A 20,463-nucleotide genomic window follows, 5' to 3' on the forward strand; every position below is an offset into this window, starting at 1 on the left:
TCAAATTTATTTAAATCCATGTGTTCATAGGGATTTTGTCTTTTATAAAACCTCATTGGTCGCCCGTGGAAGATGTTAGAGACCCAACCCATTCATTCTGAGAACCAGTATAGAGAAAGGATAAGCACCTATCCTGCTTTTCCTGTACAAACTGTATCTCAGGGCAACAAAAAGCTGATGAGGGGAAGACTCTCTTTTCAGAAGTGTCCCAGCTAATAAATGAAGACATGATGACAGAATTCAGAGTTTCACCATTTTGCAATCCCTCCTGCAATGAATGGATCTTAGAAAATGATTATCAGTGGTTGCTAACATCACAAGAAGAAAGACAATCTAACATTAGTTTATCTCAATGGAGGTACACAACAGTGTACTTAGCAAAAATAAATAGAACCTGAATCTAATCAAGCTTCTAGATCTAACTGCCAGTTTACAATCCAGGGGAGAGGATAAAGCTATAAAGCAGAGGAGACTTAAAAGCCATGTCAGCCAGGCATGCCCGATGGACCTCTTAGCTATGAGACTTCTTCCCCTTCTCTGGACTTCAGTTCCCTTATCTGTAAAATGGATAGGTTGACCCAGTGTTCTCAGAGGGCCCCTCCAGCTCAAAGACTCTGTGACTTGATTCTAGTCACCTGTTTGCATCAGCACTTCTTCTAATATTTGTGTGGCCGACTTCCACTGTTGCTGAGAAATAGGGCCCACGTTCTTCAGGAACCAGAAATCAGGCGCTGTCCAGGGCAGCCCCAGGTGATGGGTATGGATGATCCTGTCTACATCAAAGGCTCTGCTTATCAGATCCTTTGCCTCCTCTTCATTCATCAGCCAAATCTCCTGAAACTGCTCCTCATCGACGAGAGCAAAATGCCTGTAAAGAAGAGTTACTGAGCATGGCCCACTGACCCTGGACCTGGCCAGGGTCCCCTCAATTAGCAGCAGGGTAAGAGCTGAGGCAGAGCTGTGGGAAATCCTGGGCCTGGCCCAGTCCCTGGACCACTGATCCTCACCTATGACTGACGAGAAGCCACCCTTGTAAGTGTAAACAAGGCAAGTGACATGGAAGTAAAGGGACAAGGAAGGCAGCACAAAGGACTCTTTAGTGGCCTGGTCCAGCTCCAAAAGCCTGGCGATATCAAAGTCTACTGAAATCACTGCCACTACCAACTCTACCCCCAACCTCTATTCTAGGGCACGTGCCTTGGGTCCCAAGCCCCTAAAATACCTCATGGCTTTCTGTAGCTCCTTGAATTGCTTCACAAGGCGTTTGTAGTCTGAGGTTAGTGACTGGTTCTCCTCCTGAAACTGCTTTATCTGCTTGGTATATTTTGATCTCAGATTGTTAAGTATATCATGCAGGCTGCGTTGAAGCGAAGAAGAAAGTTAGTCTGCCGCTGAATAGAAGGTGTAATGTATGTTCCTCTCATCCACCTCACTCAGTTCTACAACAAACCCAGGGCCAGATTTTTGGAAGGGCAGACCCCATGTTTTCCAAAACGCAACTCCAGTTATGATCAAGGAAAGGCAACAGGAGGTAATGAGATTGTCCAGAACGAAATGCATTTAAACAGTCCAGAAGCCCAAATCCACCAAGGGGCAGTCCCCTAGCAAGAGCGTAACTGAATCTCACTCAACACACCATTCGTCAGAGTGTCCGTATCTAGTGCCCACCTCACATGTTTAAATAACATGTCTCAACTGTTTCACTCTCATGACTTGGAAGTTCAATTCACTTCTGAAACAAGGAAAACAGAAAGGAAAAAATTTAAACTTCACACCACAAGCCTATGAGAGCGGAGTCCTCTGTCTTCCAAGAGTTGATACTGTTAACAGGTGCAATAGCTCGTTCATTCATTCACTCATTAACTTGTTCATTCATCAAACCTGAAAGGTCTCTTTTCTGCTGAGCGTATGTTTGAATACAAAGATGAATACAAGGACATGTTTGAACACAAGGCACCATCAGTCCAGTGAGAGACAAAGACAAACATTAACTACAGTAGGGTATAAAAAGTTTTACCCAGAATGCTGGGGGAGCCCAGAGGTGAGGCATTGAACTTACTCTGGCTTGCAGGAGAGGGGAGTGGCCAAAGGCTCCAGCACAGTGAGAGAGCTGTCACCTGACCAACAGCACTGCAAATCGAGCCATGCCACAGCTCCCATGTCACTGCCCTCAGGAGCTCTGTGCAAGGAAACTTGCCTCGTGAAATATGCATGGCAGGCGCGGCTTTTAGACCCAGGACCACACTTCACACGTCTAACTACTGAAGAGGTGTCTTATGTCAGTGCCCCATTTACACAGGAACAGAGAGTTTGAAGGCCTACATATTTTAAGTTTAAAAATTTTTTAAACAAAATGTCCCCCCTTGAGCATTATTCTGCAACAGTCAGAAGGTCCCTAAAGCACAAACATTCATCATTCATATTTTCATCCTCAATAAAGTGCAAAAACTATTTAACCTAGTCTCTGAAAAAAAGAAATATCTAATTTATTTTCTTAACTACAGCTTTCTAAGAGAATTTCCACAGAGAGGGGTTAAAAAAAATCTTTTTGAGTAGGCATCCCAGATCGTTTTTTTCAACATCATTTAGTAACGGAATTTCTGTGTGTCATCTAATCATAGAAGCTGATAAAACAAAAATAAACTCCAAGTGAATCCTGAAGGCCTGAGCAGGGTGGCAAGAGAGGGAGTGGAGAGGAAAGCAGGACTTCAAGGGAAAGAAAAGATGGCTCAACAAAAAGTCGAGTCCTCAGTGACTGGCTGGAAGCTAGAAATGAAGGGGAGGGAGGGGGAGGACTGGGAAACTGGGGGGGTAGGCAAGGCTGCTTTCAGACACTGTACACTGGAAACGACAGCGACTCTCCAGGTGAAATGTTCCCTTGGCAGTTCCAGATAAAGCAAAGACGTGAAGTCTGAATTAGGGATATGAAGTTGGTAGTCGCCAACAAAGAGGTAGAATTCAAAGCCATGAGACTGATGTACAAGGCAGAGGGAATAAAAACAAAAAGCAAAGGGGTAAGATGCTCTCTAGAATATCTTACCAGGCAAGAAAAAGCAGAATCACCAAAGGAAACAAATTAGGAATACATGGAGAAAGAAGAGCATACATTCCAGAGTCATGAAAACCAAAGGAGAAAAGTTCTGAGAGCTGTTATCCACTAACACTAAGATGAGGCCCAAGGAAAAGCCACAGTGTTTGGCTAGAAGGGCATCCTTGGTGTCCTACAGAGCGAAGTCTTTGTCCACGTCTGAGGTCATAGGCCAACTTCTGGAATGTCGGAGGAGGGGTAAGTGAAGAGGAAAGGAAATGGCCATGAGAGCAAGGAGAGAAAAAGACAGCCCTTCGAGAGGAGCAGCAGGGCCGGCTGAAGGGCTCCTCAGGACAAGGGAAAGTGGGGTAAGTCTGAAGTCAGAGGGAGGAGGCAGTGAGGAGGGGGTGGTGTGGATGATGCCAACCATCCCTCTGCCATGTGGATCAAACCCAAACTCCGCCTCAGGCTCCTCTCCCACCTCCCGCCTTGCCAACCTCCCTTCTCCCACGGGGCCATCTCTTCGTCAACCAGGCAACTTCCTGATTCCTGCCTCCTTGCCTTCAGACCTGCCACGCCCAGCTCAGGCGCTGTCTACCCCGGAGTCTTCTCTTAACTCCTTTTTGCCACTTCACGTCCCTCCCTCCTTCACTCTTTCACTTCTTCAGGAAGCCCTCCCAGATAACCCTTTCTCACTGTCCTGATTTGTGACTGTCACTGATGTTCCCCTATCTTGTATGGTGCATATAGAGGGATTTTCTCATAAATATTGTCTCCTAACTACTCTCATTTATCTAGATCATCAGGCTTAAGATGCCAGCTCATGTATTCAGTACCATTTTCTGTTATAAATAACTATCAAAAGGTCAACTGGTATTTCTCTACAAACCCTTGTCCAAAATGTATCATCATCCTACAAGTGGATAAATTCATAAATAATAATAGGCTGTTTGGGTTTTGGGGGAAACTCCTCAAACAAGGATTAAATAACATGTCTTATTCTACTCTGATCCTCAGAGCCTCACACAATGGTCTGGAACTCAGGAGAGATTTCTTAAAGGAAGAAAGGGAGGAGGGATGAAACAAAAGAGGCAGGAAGAAGGGAGGAAAGTGGAAATTTGAGAAGTTCTGAGTAATAGGATCAAGCACACTAAGAATGAGTGTGTTTGGACCAGTGTGCTGTGTGTATAAATATACATCTCTGATTTCATTTAAAGACCAAAAATAAATAAGCTATATAAATGTTACCTTATTTGGTAATTGCTGTGTCCCTGATATAAAGAATCAAGAGTTAGTTATATTTTTAGAGAGTAATATGGGAAGACTAGCCCTATCAGATATTAAAACATATTACAGTGCCCCAATAATTAAAACCGTGTAGTACTGGGACTTGAAAAGACAAAGAAGACAAATGGAACAGAAAAGATGCAAATATATACGGAAGTTAAGTAATAAAGTTGCCATCTCCAATCAGTAAGGAATGGCATTGGGACGATCATTAGCCATCTGGGGAAAACTAAAAGTTGGATTCACACCTCACACTATACACTAAGGTAAAGTCCAAGTTTAAGTGTAAAAAGTGAAACTATAAATATATCACTGGACAATGTGGGAGAAGTCCTTCATCACCTCAGGGTGGGGAAGGCATTTCTAACCATGAGTCAAAACCCAGAAGCCATAAAGAAGAATATCAACAAATGCAGTACCATGGAGATCTAAAACATCTGCACTGCAAAGTCCATAAGTACGATCCAAAGGCAAACCAGTTTAAAATATTTGCAATTCCTGTAACAGAAGACTAACCTTCCTAATACAGAAGGAGTACCTAAGAACTGATGAGCAAAAGACCAACAACTCCAACAGAAAAGTAGACAAGGTATATTCAAATATAATACATAATTGATAAACAAGAAAATATCAAATGGCTTGTATACATACAAAACCATGCTCAATTTCTTGCATAAGAGAAATACAAAATAAAAACACATTGAGACACCATTTCTCACTTACACTACTGACAAAATTCCAAGGCTGTGGGGAGTCAGGTACTTGCATACATTGCTGTTGGGATCGTAAGTCAGTACAACCCCTAAAGAGAGCAATTGGTAATATCTGTCAAAATCACAAATGCCTGCATTCCCCTAAGCCATGGTTAATCCTAGCATCATGGATGGTAGGTCAACTAGATAACAAAAGGTGTCTTTCATTATTATGCAGTATGAAGCACACATCTGACTTAGGAAATATTCTTGCCAAAAGTGTGTAAATTGAATCCATAAGTCTGTTACTATGACTTACAATTTAAAGGAAATGTAGGACCAGAGAAACAAGTAAATGTAAAAATTCAAATCCAGAAAGTGGGACATTCTCTAAGATAACTGGCCCAGTCTTTTGAGCAAATAATGGGTTCCATGCACCCTGCCACCCCCACACACCAAAAAAAATTAGACAGTAAGTATATAAGTAGGTAACATTTAACAAGGAGGTTGGCAGGTGGAGGGGCAGGGAGGATCCTAATAAATCAGAGACGTAAGGAGCTTAATTTAACAACCTGATGCAATTCCTGGTCCTCGAAGAGAGACTAGTTTGAACAAACCTACTATAAAGAATATCTTTGCACAACTGGGGAAATCTGAATGTGATCCAGATATTTAGATGAAATGAAACTTACTGAAATGGAAAGGTGGAAATTGTTGACTTTTTAAAAAAATGGCAGATTACAAAACAACAGTTACAGTAGGATGTCATATCTATATTTGTATCTATCTATCTATCTAGAGAAAGAGATCCAGAAAGATATACACAGCCTACCTCTGGTTGTAGGAATATGGTATTTCTGTGTTTTTACCTTACTTTCCCTTGTGGTAGTTTCCAATTTTCTATAACGCACATGTACAGCTTCTGTACTAACTAGATACTTATATTGGTCTTATTTGCAACAGCAAAAGACTAGAAGCTATCTAAGTGTCCATCAATAGGGTTAAGTAAATCATAGCATATCTATGCAGTGGAGTACTAGGCACCTTAAGAAATAATGTGAAAGCTCTCTATGATCTGGTATGGAAACATCTTTAGGATACAGAACAGTGCGTATGGAATGCTATCATTTGTGTAAAAGCAGAGGGGGATGAGAACACTTACTCGTGTTTGTTTGTATATGGATAAAGAAACTCTGGAAGAAACAAAAGAAACAAATAATGGTGACAGAGGTGGGAAAGAGGAACCAACAAGTGAGGGATGGGAAACAGAATCTTTGCTGCATACTCTTTCGGGGCGGTGGAACGTATTACCTTTTCCAAAAAGCTCTTTTAATAAGAGTCAGTTATATTTTTAAGAGTGTCTACTCCTACAAAAGGGAAGAGCGCGTGCCCATCCCTATTTTCAGCATAGAAGGGCCCGGAAGACAGATGCTCTGCATGCTGGCCTACCGGTTGATCTTCCTCTTCTGCTGGGATTTGATCACCGTGCTTTCTTCATCTCTCTTCTTCAGCACCTGGAAGTTGTACTCTAACTTCTCTTGGTTCAGCTGGTAAGTTGCTTTCATTTGCTGAAGCTGTTGCTCAAGAATCTAAAGTTAAGTTAAAAATATATATATATATTAATTGGCCCTGGTATAATTGTTATGCCTGAGGGTCCCTGAGAATTTATTCTGGAGTTGCGTCAGAGGAACCTTAAGGACAAGGGCCTCCCTCTGAATTCTTAGAAAATCTATCATTAGAGGCAAATTCAAGGCCAACCAGAAAAAACATAATCATTCAACTGCGAGCTGACACCTAGATACCTAAGCCTGGGAGAGAGGGTGGTTAGAGTTCTCAAGGCCAGCTACCTCTGGTACTCTGCTCCAGCCCCTTGAGAGATATAAGTGGCCCCAACAGAAACGCCATAAAAGTAAACACCATAAAAACCTGCAGTGTCCCCACTCTGACTTCCGGTTGGCAGTTCAAGTTAGTATTTAGTAAACCATGTTCATTTTAAAGGAGGATAGACACAAGCATCCTTACCTCCTGGGTTTCCCTTAGCTGTATCATTCATTTGGCGAACATTTACTGACTGCCTAAGATATGTCCTACTATGTGTCCGACACTTTCCTAGGTTCTCCTGGGAAAATGCTGTGAAAAAGGCACCGTCCTGTCCTGTCCAGCAGAGGGACAGATAACGAGCCCTAGGGATAGGAAGTCAGAGAGGGGTAAGCCCAGGGTGATATGGGACCAATGAGAGGAGCTCTTTCCGTGGCCTTGAGGACGAGGGCAGACATCCCTGAAAAGATGGCATCAGCACGTCTAACTGAGACCTGAGAATGAGTCGGAGTTACTCAGGTGGCGGGGAGACAGCTCTAGAGAGACAAGGGAGAGGGAGGTGCTTTGGGGAAACCACGAGCAGTCTAGGATGTGAGGTATGAGGCAAGGAAAGGTCAGAAATGGGGCTGACAGAGCAGCAGAGCCTTACCAAGCTAGGAATTTAACACTTTATCCTGAAGGCAATGGAGAGCCACTAAAGATGTTAAGCAGGAGAGAGGAATGATCAGCCCAAGTGGTGCAAAAAGATCACTCTGACAGCTGGTGAAAAAAGATGAGAGGGGGCAAGGCCAGAGACAGGGCCAACACAGACAGGCTTGCCCCGGCCTCCCCCTCATGGAAATGCAGGAATGGAGGATGCAATTATGTGTAATCAGATCTTGAGAAAGCAGTTACATGTGACATGCTCTCCCCGTCTCCTTCCACTAGGCTACAGACCCCTGCCACGGAATCAACAGAGGAAGTGATCCTCAAGGAAGGTGACTGGCCAGGAGGTGATGCCGAGGAGAATAAAGGCATTGACACGTCAGCAGATGGTGTGTCATTTCCACGTTTCACATGGAATCCGGTGATCCCCACATTGCAACTGAGGGAACTAGTCAAGAGTATCCTACTTAACTACGCCAGAGATTTTTTAATTTTCGCTATGAGACAAGTATTGGAATGTCTCCTTCAGAACAGAAGCTGTAATCTCTCTTCTTTAATGGGTGGCCAATGAAGCACCATCTTGGTCACTGTGATAATAGCTAATTGTATCTCCTAATTTCTCTACTTGTTTAGTTAAATTTTTATTTACTTTTTCTAGTTATATGCTTTTCTTTGTAAAAACTTTTCCTGGTTGTGAAAATAATATTTGCTCATTGTAGAAAATGCAGAAAGGAAAAAGAAAGAGGAGACAGAAGAGAGAGGAAAACCTAACCATAATTCCATCTCCCAAAGGCAACTTCCGTCAACATACTGGAATGTTTCCTTCCTGTGTTCTTTACGTAGTTGAGCTCAAACTATAACTACAATTTTATATTCTAGTTTTCTCCCTTAATATTACACCATAAGAATTTTCTATGTTAGTAAAGTTTTAACATAATTTTAATGGTACATATTTTTATATATTATCATTTATCATATATGAAATATTTATATGTTTATCATAGGGCATAATATTTTACCATTTCCCTACTGTTGCACATTTGTACTGTTTTGATCACTTTCAATATCCTAAAATAATACTAGGAAAAATTACATATAAAAATTTTGAGTATTTTATTTCCTTAAGGTAGATTCTCATAAGCAAAATTACTAGGTCAAAGGCTCTCTAGAAACTTCTTTCCAAAGAGCAGTTTATGGCTTACACTCCCACAGGCTGTTTGTGCAAGTGCCCACTTCCCCACACCCTGTCAGCACTGAGCAGCATGCAGGGCAGGCCGCCAAGCTCTACATACAGTCCTGGCCCTTGGGCAGGGTGCTTGGGGCAGGCAGCAAGCTGCTGGGAGCTGCACCCCACTCTTCCTGAGCACGATTCAAGTTTAATTTAGAAATTTCTGACTTGAACAATATCCCACAGTGCCTATGGACGATGCTGACAGCACAGCCTCATTTCAACTGCAATTATCCTGGGTGGCCCCAGGATGAGCTGCCGCTCTTGGCCCTGTGCCTCCTAGGGATGGCCCTGAGTGGCTATCAGGGAAAGGGACTCTCCAGCAGTTCTTTCTGCAAAGTCGCAATGATTTATGCTGCTGTGCCCCAAAAGAAACCAGCCCTGCTGCTTCAAATGTGACCATCCCTGGACATGGAGGAGGCCATTGGTCAATATGGCTAGGCACAAAAGTCCAACAGAAAATCTCCTTGATGGATCGTGACAATCTGAGAAAGTAAGAACACTCACAGAGATGGTGGAACTCCAGAGCTGCTCTGGATTGGAATGACCATGAGCGGCTGTTCCAGTCTTTGCTGGGACTGACACATCCAGGAGCCCTGAGACCCAGCGTGCTGGATGTCTGCTCTGATGACGTCCGGGGACCTCCTCCTTCTCAGTGCTTTGCAACGAGCCCTGTGACTAAGACGGCATTTCCCAAACTTACTGGGCCATAGAATAGTTTTCATATTTATAGCACAGTCAGAGTATGTGAGTTATAAATGCAAGCTCCATCATGTTAACTTTCATGTGAATTTCATTCTTAAAGGCACATTATTACATAATAATAACTATATAAATGGACTCTATTTTTCCTACATAACATATCTTGAAAGGAAAAAAATATCACTGGCATCACTTTTTCTGTTAGTTTTTGAGAAATCACCACTAGCACCTCACCTAGTTGAACACAGTTTACTATGTTCATAGTTTACCCTGAACTAAAGTAATCAGCTCATGTCTTTTTCTTTGTGACCTGAAAGAACTTAAATCTGTGCTGATTTTATAGGGAAAAAATGGTAATAATAATAACCTGTCACCTGATTGTTTTAATTTACCTTTCTTTGCTTGTTGAATACTCATTAGCCGATCTTATTTCCTCTTGTGGAAGATGTTTGCTCCTGCTCTTTGCTAGAGTATGTTCTTAGGGGACTGACACCTGGAGAGTCTAGCAATGCAACATGCACCGAGCACTTCCATCTCAGCATGCACCGAGGACTTCCCATCTCTGCCAGATCGCAGATCAGCCACTCCTTCATCTCAGCTCTGTCCCAGCACAACGTCTGGGGGCTTCCCATCCATGATGCCACTTAGGAGTGATGGGCGGTGCTGTCAACGACCTTACAGAACTAATGATAGTCTTGTGCCTCTCGCAGCACAGTCTCTAGCAGCAATTACATGGATTACACTGCTCATTATTGGTTTACAACACCCATGCTCACAATAATTTTAGTATCGGTGACTCTACTGTTAATTTTCTCTAGCTGTTCTTGATTGTCATACATTGGATATAGTTTTACATTAAAAAATTGTAATTGATTTTGTGAAATATCTGTGCTTATTATTTAATTACCCGAAGATATTCTGCAAAGTTGTACTTTATGTTCCCAAGACTAACAGCAAAATACCATGTTTGGATTTTGTAAATAATTTATAAAGATTACAATCTAACCTGCCACAAAAGTCCTTCAAGGTTACAGGTCCTGCAGGTGTTGATCACACCTGCCCCACTTTTTCCTGGGACAGTACGGACTTCTCCTCAGCGGCTATCAGGTACCATCTCCTGCCCACAGACTCAGGAACAGGTGCCATCAACGCCTCCGCAGAGTGGAAACAGTGGCAGTTCAAAACAGCAGAATTTCAAACAGCCTTTCCCTCTGGCCTTCTTGGCTGATTCCAGAGATCGCACTGGGCCTCTTTATCACCAGTCTCAGCCCTGGGATGAGACCATTCTGGAACCATAGACTAGCAAGTTCATATCCAGCCCACGCTCTTGCTCATACTTTCCTGCCCTGTCACTCACTCTTTTATACTACTTATGGAGCTTGCTTTCTTCCTCAAAAGATGATAAATTCCTGAAGGGCAGGAACTGCATCTTTTTATTTTTGTGCTTTGCACAATGTAAGTTCACAATACTTGTTAAATAAGTAACTTGTATATTTTTTATGATTAGTATTTTGGTATTAAAGTTGAACTAAACTATTTAACAATTTTAAATGAGCACATAAGACCTCAAAATAAAAATATTTGCTTCCTGCATCAAGAACCAAGTGTTTCTAGCAGTTTTATTTTGGGGGGGGGGGTAAAATCTCTCTCGAGCACATAATGTTTACAAGCTTCTCTTTATTCATAACCAAAGTGACCTCACTGGCAGCAAGCGTTTGAAAAGTACACCTTCTTTTTTCACTTCTTGTACTTTACCCATCAAACCAAATCTACGTGTATTGGATCCTTTGTATTTTTGTGGTTTGCAAAAATTTTAGTTCCATATTTTAGAACTGACACAGTGCTATGAATTAGTTTGGAAGAGGAAATTTGATGTTGAGCTGCAGGCCATATCTTTTGGACAAAAATCAGTGCTATCTGACTTTAATTTCTAGTGAAAGTACAACTAAGAGGCATGATGACAAAGTTCAGTCTTCTAAAATATTCCATCTATTGCAACATGGGTAATCCCTGATTTGCTTATCTTTTCCTAGTTAAAGGATAAAATGTGGTACCGTATACTCTTGGTTTCCATTCTGACACAGGTAAGGACTGCTATGCAGAGGAAATGCACACATTTCTCACGCTGAATGTCTCCATCTGCCTCCCTCCCGCGTGCCCACACTGCACCGTTAGTCCATATTTACAGGGGGAGCCGGAAGGCCCAGGTCTCCCAGGCCCTCTGCCTCTCTGTCCCTCACCTCCCTAGTCTTACCTTACCCCCTCACCCCGACAATCTCCCCATGGCCCGGAATGTTTTGGCTTTGTTCGAACATTTGAACATTGGATTAAGAACATGTGGTTCCACTCCTACAACTCAATAGCAAAAAAATTAATTAGAAAATAGGCAAAGGACCTGAATAGACATTTCTCCAAAGAAGACATACAGATGGCCAACAGGTACATGAAAAGATGCTCAACATCACTAATCATCAGGGAAATGCAAATCAAAACCACAATGAGATATCACCTCACCCCTGTTACGATGGCTAGTATCAAAAGACAAAGGACAAGTGTTGGCGAGGATATGGAGGAAAAAGAACCCTTCTACATTGCTGGTGGGAAGGTCAACTGCTGCAGCCACTATGGAAACAATATGGAGTTTCCTCAAAAAATCAAGAACAGAATTACCATTTGACCCAGTAATCTCACTTCTGGGCATATAGCCAAAAGAAATGAAATCTGGATCTTGAAGAGACATCTGCACCCCATGTTCCTTGCAGCATTATTCACAACAGCCAAGACATGGAGACAACCAAATGTCCATCGATGGACGAATGGATTAAAAAAATGTGGTATATACCTACAATGGAATATTATTCAGCCGTAAAAAGGAAAGAAAACTTGCCATTTGCAACAACATGGATGGACCTGCAGGACCAAGTCCATTATGCTAAGTGAAATAAGCCAGACACAGGAAAACAAATACTACGTGATCTCACTTATGTATGGGATCTAAAATAGTCAAACTCATGGAGGGAGCAGAGAGTAGAATTTGCTACCAGGAGCTGCCAGGGGCTGGGGAGGGGATACTGGGGAGGTGTAGGTCAAAGGGTACAAAGTTTCAGCTGCGCAAGATGAATAAGTTCTGGAGATCTACTGTGCAACAGAAGGCCTGTGATTAACAATACCATACTGTATGCTCAAAACTTTGCTAAGAGGGTAGATCTTATATTAAGGGACCTTACCACAAAAGAAAAAGCAAAACAACAAAAAAGAATATGAGTTTCCATGATTTCACTGTTTGAGGCCAATCGTGTGTAGTTTTGTCATATAAATTATCACAGAACCAAAATAACTTCAGAAAGCTTAACAATAGCCATTTTCATCAAAACTGTAATGTATACAGCCCACATGAGTAGTGCTTCTCTCTTACACTTCCACTGTTCCGTGTCAGTAACTCTCGTTTCCATGACATTAATATGTGAAAGGCCCAGAAAAATTTCCTAGACTGGTAAAAATATTTGTAGTCTAATGGGTTTTTTAATTTAACCTCGCTGCATAAAGCCAGAGAGGGATAAGAACTGAAATTCTACCAAAGGCTGTGTGGAAAAGCTTCAATCTAACACGTTCTTCCAGACGCAGACTGAAATGAATAGAGCATGAAATGAATAAGATGCAATCACCACTCTATTTCTAAATGTAATTAGAGATTTTTTTTAACTGACGTTGAAATAGAATCCTAGGTTTGCGAAGAATTTTAGAAACCAGAAAATCGAACCATCTTCCCACTGCAGGAATCCTTCTTCAACACTGAAGACAGACACAGCCCTTCAGCCGTGGAATACTTTGAGATCAAGACTGTTTTGTGAGATGATCCTTTTCTATATTAGTTCAAAGTACTAGAAGGTTCTTTCTGATGGTGAATCAGAATCTGCCTTACTGTGATGTTCAACCGTCAGTCAGAGGGCCGTCTGGAATAATGGGAAGGATTTAGGCTATTGAGCCGGACAGAACCAGGTCTGAATCCAGGGCTTACTGTTTACAAGACAAGCATCCTTGTCTCAGAGCCTCGGTTTCCTGGCATATAAAGTGCTGTCAGTGATTTCTCCCTTTCACGTTAGTGTCAGGGTTAGAGAGACTGTGTTAAGTGCCTGGGATGTTGTGGACACTCATTAGATGGTGGCAGTCTAGCTTTGGCCCCTGACACAGCTAACCTGCCCTAGGGGCATTTTCCCTTTGTCTGGCAGAAATGCACAATTGTCTCAACATTCCTCCCATGTCATGGATTCCAGACCCCTTTAGGCCTCTTGGCGATGCTCCAACGGTCTATTAAAGAAAGCGTTCCTCCGTGTGCAACTTGTGCATGAGCTTCTTCAGATATGATCATTTAAAAGAAAGCAGATAATTAATGAGTTCTGTTGAATGGACTAACTCTAGGTTATTATGGGTTGTCGCCACGGATGAACACTCACAGGTGCCCTCCGCTGCTCTGCCACCCCGACGCCCGGGCGGAGGAACAAGGCGCACCTGCACGTCCTGCTCCAGCTTGATCTTGATCATGTTGTACTCTTCGCAGTCCCAGATCCTCTGCTTGTTCAGCTGCTTCTCATAGTCCTCGACTTTCTTGATGCGGCTCATGAGATACTCCAGCTGAAGGCACAGCAAGACAAGGGGAAAGTCAGTGCCGCCCCCGACCCGACTCAGTCCTTCAGGTGGCCTGACAAGCGTGACAGAGTGACGGGTCTGAAAGTGTCGGAGGGAATCAGTTGGCCCTCAGGAGCCCCTGTGCCCCAAGGCTTTGAACACCCAGGCCAGGCTTGGATTGCTTAACAGGGTCCTTCCTCCAGAAACTCCAAGAGGAATGGTCCATTAAGAATTAAGCACAGACCCTGCAGTCGGACGTTTATGTTTCTTAAAAAAATCCAGGATCTTGGTCAAGTTATTTCTTTGTTACTCACATCTCTAAAATAAAGTGACAACCCCTCACCCTTTAAAAGTGTGTCTTAAAACACCTCCTTGGGCCACGGCTATCCTTGGCTGGTGTAGATAACCCAGGAAACGAAGAAGAGAGTGACAGGACCATGGAAACCACAGGGAGCTGCTAAGGCGGCACTCACCACCAGAGACAATGGCCATCTGCAGGGCCGCCCTGACAAGCGAGGAAGTGCAGTAATAAACGTCTGCCATGGCGATCCTCCCCAAGACACAAAATGGCCAGCAAACTCAGCCACAGCAGAAATTGCCCCAGACGCCAGGCGTCCCCCTTTACACACCCACCCCCTCCCCCATCTGCCGCCGCTTCACCTCTTTGCCATTGTGAGCCTGCAGCGCCCGCTCCCATTTCTTCTTATTACTGGTCAGTAGCTCCTGTCGTTCCACCTCGAATGCTGTCTACAACCAAGAGGGAAGAGGGTTCTTGTGTCCGTTTTGATTAGGCAGGTCCCACAGTGTCAAAGAACTCAGATAGCAGCACAAGGGCCGTGTCACCAACCACACAAAGTCAAACCCAAAGGCAGAAATTTGCATTTCCAAATGCACAGAAATTAAGTGAAGTCCATACTTCACACAAATTTAGAGAGGAAATGTGCCAACCGTCCAGTGGTTTAGTCAATACTCAAGGCAGGAGGCTGGAGGAAGGCCACTGCCCTTGTTGGCAGTCACAGGGCAAACCCTGGCATGTATTCAGCCAGGTTGATCCATTGCCTTGTTGGTACATGCCATGGTTGGTACACTGCCATGTTTGGGGTTCCCACGCAGAAAAGGCAGCATGGAGCTCATGATGGGTAAGTAGGCCTGCGAGCACAGAAACGAGTCTACAGTGATCGAAAGAGAGGTCCCCCACACTCTTGGCTCTCTTCCATTTTGGAAAAGCCTATCTCAATCTCAATCCCTAACATTTCATCCAAATTCAAAGTACTGATTCCTGAATCCTGGTTGGCACTCCCCTTTCCCAACCCCCCATCCCCAATGGCCCTAAATAAATCAAATAAATGGCTCACACACGCCTATGGTTAGGGAACACTAACACCCTCCCTCCACTCCTCTTACCTTACCTGTTCTATTTTCTTTCAAAGCAGTTATCACCACTTGTCAAATTCTATATCTAGTAATTGATCTGTTTATTGCCTAGCTGTCTCCTACTAGAACAAATAGAGGCTCCATCGGGGGCTCTGTTTTGTTCGTGGCAGTACCCCCAGCCCCCAGGACAGTGCCCAGCATATAGACATTTGATGAATATTTGTTACATGAGTGAATAAATGAGCAAATAAATTAATGAAACCCTAGAGCAGAGACAGAGGACAGAGACATGTGGGACCCTCCTGAGATGGGTAGACCAGACCTGGCCCTCCTCCCCCAGGGCGTCCCAAGGGCAGAAAGCAGTTCTCTCACACCCTGTTACCTCAATGTGATGCAGCTCCTGACGAAAGGTTTTCATGACACTCTTCACTTGTTCTTCCATCCTCTCCAGGAGCAGGCAGATGTCATCTGACTGTTTCTTCAAATCTTTCACATACTGGTCATCCTTTGTTTTTAACTCCTAGCAAAAAGCATGTCAAAGATTGGTCACAAACAGACAGAAGCAAGAGGTGTCAAGCACACTCCAGCTGGAGCCCCTCGTCAGCACCTGTGAACACTAGGAATTACAACTGTACAAAGGGAAGGTGGCTCCAGAAGCGTCTGAGAAGGCCTAGGAGGAAGCACGGGCGGATGGCGAGGAGTGGGCTCCAGTTGGGACAAAGCTCTGACTGAGCAGCACAGGCCCGAACCCCTCCATCACCACTTGTTGCTAATCTCCCTGTGAGCTCCCGGAAAGCCCAGGGTGTGCCCGCTGAGCAACTAATGTCCAGGTTCCAACATGGGAACGCACCCACTGCAGACTAACCCCATTCCTTCACTCAAAACATAAAATCTGAAACAGCATTTGCTATGAAAGTACATCTTTCTTTATAAAATTACTACAAAGCTTTTTTTCTGGTTAAAAGTTTATTGCCTGAGTTGCGCAGCATTATGAATAATGAAGTGAAGCCTCCACAGTTTTCCATTCAGGAAAAGTTAAGCCCCCCAGCCAGATCCCACGGGGCTGGGATTGCGCAGCCCCGGCCTCTCACCTGCTGTAACTCACTGATAAGCTTGTTCTTATCTTCTATCAGCGCAGCGCAGTGCAACTGCTGGGTGTTGAGCATGTCCCACAGGGCCTGGGGAATCCTCTTGTGTTTGCCCTCCTCCCACTTGGCAGTGATTTCATCGAATTTGTCCTGGCTGGTCTTGACTTCATTCTCCAGCTTTTCAAGTCTGCAAATACAAACATGCAGGCCATGCCAGCCCCGCCCCAGACACTGCCTTCCAACAGGGCAGATAGGCTCTCAAGAGTCTACGAATACAGGGCCCGGGTACCAAGCACAGCTTCACATACACCCGCCCAAGACCCAACCAGGCTCTGAGAAATCTTTTAGTTTAATGCTTGACTATAAATAGCTGAGATCAAACAAACAAAGTGACACACAACAAAAACAGATCAACATTAACATATACAGATATATGTGTGTATATATATATATATTAACATACATAGATTAACATACACACACATACACACAGATCGAGTCAATTGTCACATACTTCTGAGTAAGATGGGGACACAGTAGTTAAATATTTAGTCACTCGAGTCACATAACCTGTGTTCAAGTGCTTACTTCGCTACTGACTCTCAACTTTAGACAAGTTGCTTAACTTCCCAAGCCCCATTTTTCTCATCTCTAAACTGGAGAGGATGAAAATATCTACCTTCGTATGGCTGCTGTCAGGATTAAACAGGATGATGCTCTTATTCACAGTATCCAAGACATGGAACCAACCCAAGTGCCCGTTAACAGAGGAATGGATAAAGATGTGGTGTATATATACATACAATCGAATATACTCAGGTATTAAAAAAAGACAAAATTGGGCCATTTGCAACAACATGGATGGACCTTGAGGGTATAATGCTAAGTGAAATAAGTCAGACAGAGAAACACAAATACCATATGATTTCACTCATATGTGAAAGATAAACACAAACAGACAAGGAGAACAGATTAGTGGTTACTAGAGGGGAAGTGGGGGGAGGGCAAAAGTGGTAAAGGGGCACGTGTGTATGGTGACACACAAAAACTGGACTGCTGATGGTAAACACGATCCAGTCTATACAGAAGCTGACATATATTGATGTAAACCTGAAATTTACACAATGTTGCAAGCCAATATGACCCCAATACAATTTTTTAAAAAGAAAAAAAAATGGATAAAATTTCTTACCACAGATAAACCAATAAATTGTATTTAAAGGTGAAAAAAATAAGTAAATAAATAAGATGATGGTTAGCACAGATGCTCAGCATAGCAGCCACTTAAGAAATGGTACTCATATTATTAATTTTCATTATCAACAGGACCTCAAGGGTCTGGCCATTACTCTCCTAAATTATCAATAAATGAGCAGTGGAATGTACAAACAGAGAAACTCCACCATTAGAAATGGAAATAAGGGTGGTCTTTCCAGAAATTCCAAAGAAACTCTGTGATGGAGTATACTGAGGATGGGACCTTCAATCCCGGGTTGAAGGCTATGAGGTCCCTTCTGAGAACAGGGGCTGGAACACATGCCAGAGACTCTCTCCCAACTTTAACAGACTGTAATCCTATAAGATTTCTGCAAACAAGAGACAGGAGTGACAAGTTAATCATCTAGTGATCCCCTCTCTCCTCCCCTTTCCCACCCCCTGCTCCACCTTCCAAGCCAGGGCACATGGTACATATTATAATTCAACGGATTTTTTTCTTCAAGAAATGAGAAACAGCTGTCAGGTCATCTTTTCAAAATCTACATTTATCTTGTAACTCTGCACCTAAGCCCTCCAATTTTTCCTCAATGGCTATAGAATGAAGCCTAACCCATTGGCATGGCACTCAGGGCCTTTCACAAGCTGACCCTGCTGGGGATCAGCCAACTCAGTTCCTGCCAGCCCATGACAAGCAGCGGGAAGTTTCAATAAAGTTGACAATTACACACTGGTGAAGCTGGTAAAGGTGCTAATGGAGGAACCACTTTTGCTGACAAGTAAAAATGCTCTTAAAATCATACGGTGTATGTAGATGCTGAGACGGACGAAAATGGTCAAGTGGGCCACTCTTCTCATTGAACTATATTTAAGAAATTAACTGAAGAACAGGTCAAAGGAAGAGTTGAAATGAGGACCTCTGTTCCTGCTGACATCAAGCCACTTCTGTGTGCAAACCAAAAAAGTTTAATCCTAAGCAGTTTACGTCTGCCTCCCTGTTGAGCAACCTGAGACCTGGGAAGATGGGTGTGCGCGGCAGCCTGCCTGCTGAGGACTGGAGCTGAGGGTCTGCATGGGTTCCCATTGTCCCTCTCACCCTCCATCCTTCTAGGCATACAGTCTTTACTATTCTTTAATACACTGCTACATTTGTACATAACACTGAGATGTTTATGGGTCTGTCATTTTGCTTAATTTAAACCCAGGACAGCCCAATCTACCTTCTTAGCCTCATCTCTTTTCTTCCACCCACCCCCCCATACATCTTTCACTATCACGCCATTCCCAAGTATATTATGGGATCTCACGCCTCTGCACAGCTGTCTCCTCTGCCTAAAATGCCCACTTCCTAACTCCTCCAACTCTCTTTCATCCCTTATGTCCCAACTCAAATGCCACTTTGCCTAAAAAGTTTTCTCATATCTCTCCAAAGAGAATTAAAGGGCTCTTCAAATATATTTCCACAACTCTTTATATAAATGGTCATTTTAACACAAATTATGTTCAGGTGTTTCCATGTCTATCTCGACTAGACTGTGAACACCAACAGCAGAGGGCATGTTCACTCCCCTGTGCAGCCACACGGGTTGGCACAGATCAGGTGTAATAGGTGCGGAAGGGAGGGTGAAGGGAGGGAAGCAACAAGGTGGGGAAGGAAAGGAGAGAGGGAAGATTCATAAGGGGCAGAGAAGAGGATTCTACTAAACTAAGTGTGACAAAGCCACTTTCCAAGGACTGGGGAGAATTTAGGGACCCACAGAGGAGATCGACATCTTCACATCCACCGGGCTGCAGAGCAGGGCATTCCTCACCTCTGACGCTTTATCTCCTCTTCTTCAACTCGCCTGTGGGTCTCTCTGATATCCGCGGCTACCTGGACATTGGTCACCAACTCAGTGCCACAGAGCAGTAGTTTAGCCAATTTCTGAAAGCAGATAGGAATTTCTAAAGTTAAGAACATTTTGCACAATTGTCTGTAGCTCTTCCATCCAGCCAAGCAGGAATCAGAAGCTACCTTAAGACTTTTAAGAATAACATCCATTTAGCATGCCATTTCCATCAGGACATTTGTGCCGTGATGTTACAGCTCACAATTTAATAGCACTCCACAACTCTGAACGCACTTTAGTTTAGTCTCGTCAGAGTAGGGATCAGCCAACAGGACGCTGGCATGCCCTCTGGCTACATCTCAGCTCTCTGCCCAGTAGACCCCCAAGTGAATGACCCTGCCAGGGCCCTTCCTAAGGATCTCAGTTGGAAAGTGAGGCAGATAATGCTAGCTGTCCTCCAACGTCCACGTCCGCCTCTACTTCCAGTAATAGAACATCCAAATTTTAGCTGGGCATTTGACCTCCCAAAATAGATACAGCTCCCAAACTCCCTTGCAGCTAGAATATGATCTGATCAATAGCACATGAGCAGGAGTGATACATGCCACTTCTGGATTGTGCCTTGAAGGGAAAAGGTGCACCCTCTGCTGTCCGCTTTTCTCCCTTCTCCCAGGCTCCAATGTGGTAAAGTAGGATGTGATGAGCAGATGAAGGCCACCTAAGGAAGGGCAGAAGGAGACGAGGTTCCCAACATCGAGAAGCCCCCATACCAGCCCTGGACTGCGTATGCTCTGAACTATTAAGTGAGGCAGAGAAATGAGCTTCTATCCTGTTTAAGCTAATGTTATGCGGGATCTTTTGTTAGAGAGGCTCTAATACAGGAGAGACCTGTAGCTGGCTGCACTGCCCTCTCCCTTAATGGGCTCAGGAA

The 20,463-nt window shown here is 43.6% G+C and overlaps 1 protein-coding gene across 3 annotated transcripts in view; it reads right to left on the reverse strand.

Annotated features, from left to right (window-relative positions):
• The window catches only part of DRC1 (dynein regulatory complex subunit 1), a 41,549-nt gene that overhangs the window by 9,154 nt on the left and 11,932 nt on the right, over window positions 1-20,463 (reverse strand). For all 3 annotated transcript variants that reach the window (XM_046661879.1, XM_046661878.1, XM_046661880.1), the window contains exons 3-10: window positions 19,515-19,627; window positions 16,492-16,675; window positions 15,783-15,920; window positions 14,687-14,773; window positions 13,910-14,032; window positions 6,457-6,596; window positions 1,223-1,357; window positions 636-868 (exon numbers count right to left, since the gene is read on the reverse strand). In XM_046661879.1, the coding sequence (XP_046517835.1) occupies window positions 636-868; window positions 1,223-1,357; window positions 6,457-6,596; window positions 13,910-14,032; window positions 14,687-14,773; window positions 15,783-15,920; window positions 16,492-16,675; window positions 19,515-19,627 (1,153 nt within the window). The remainder of the gene's footprint in view (window positions 1-635; window positions 869-1,222; window positions 1,358-6,456; window positions 6,597-13,909; window positions 14,033-14,686; window positions 14,774-15,782; window positions 15,921-16,491; window positions 16,676-19,514; window positions 19,628-20,463) is intronic.

The sequence above is a fragment of the Equus quagga genome, chromosome 5 (genome assembly GCF_021613505.1).
Source record: "Equus quagga isolate Etosha38 chromosome 5, UCLA_HA_Equagga_1.0, whole genome shotgun sequence".
In the NCBI taxonomy this organism is placed as follows: Eukaryota; Metazoa; Chordata; class Mammalia; order Perissodactyla; family Equidae; genus Equus; species Equus quagga.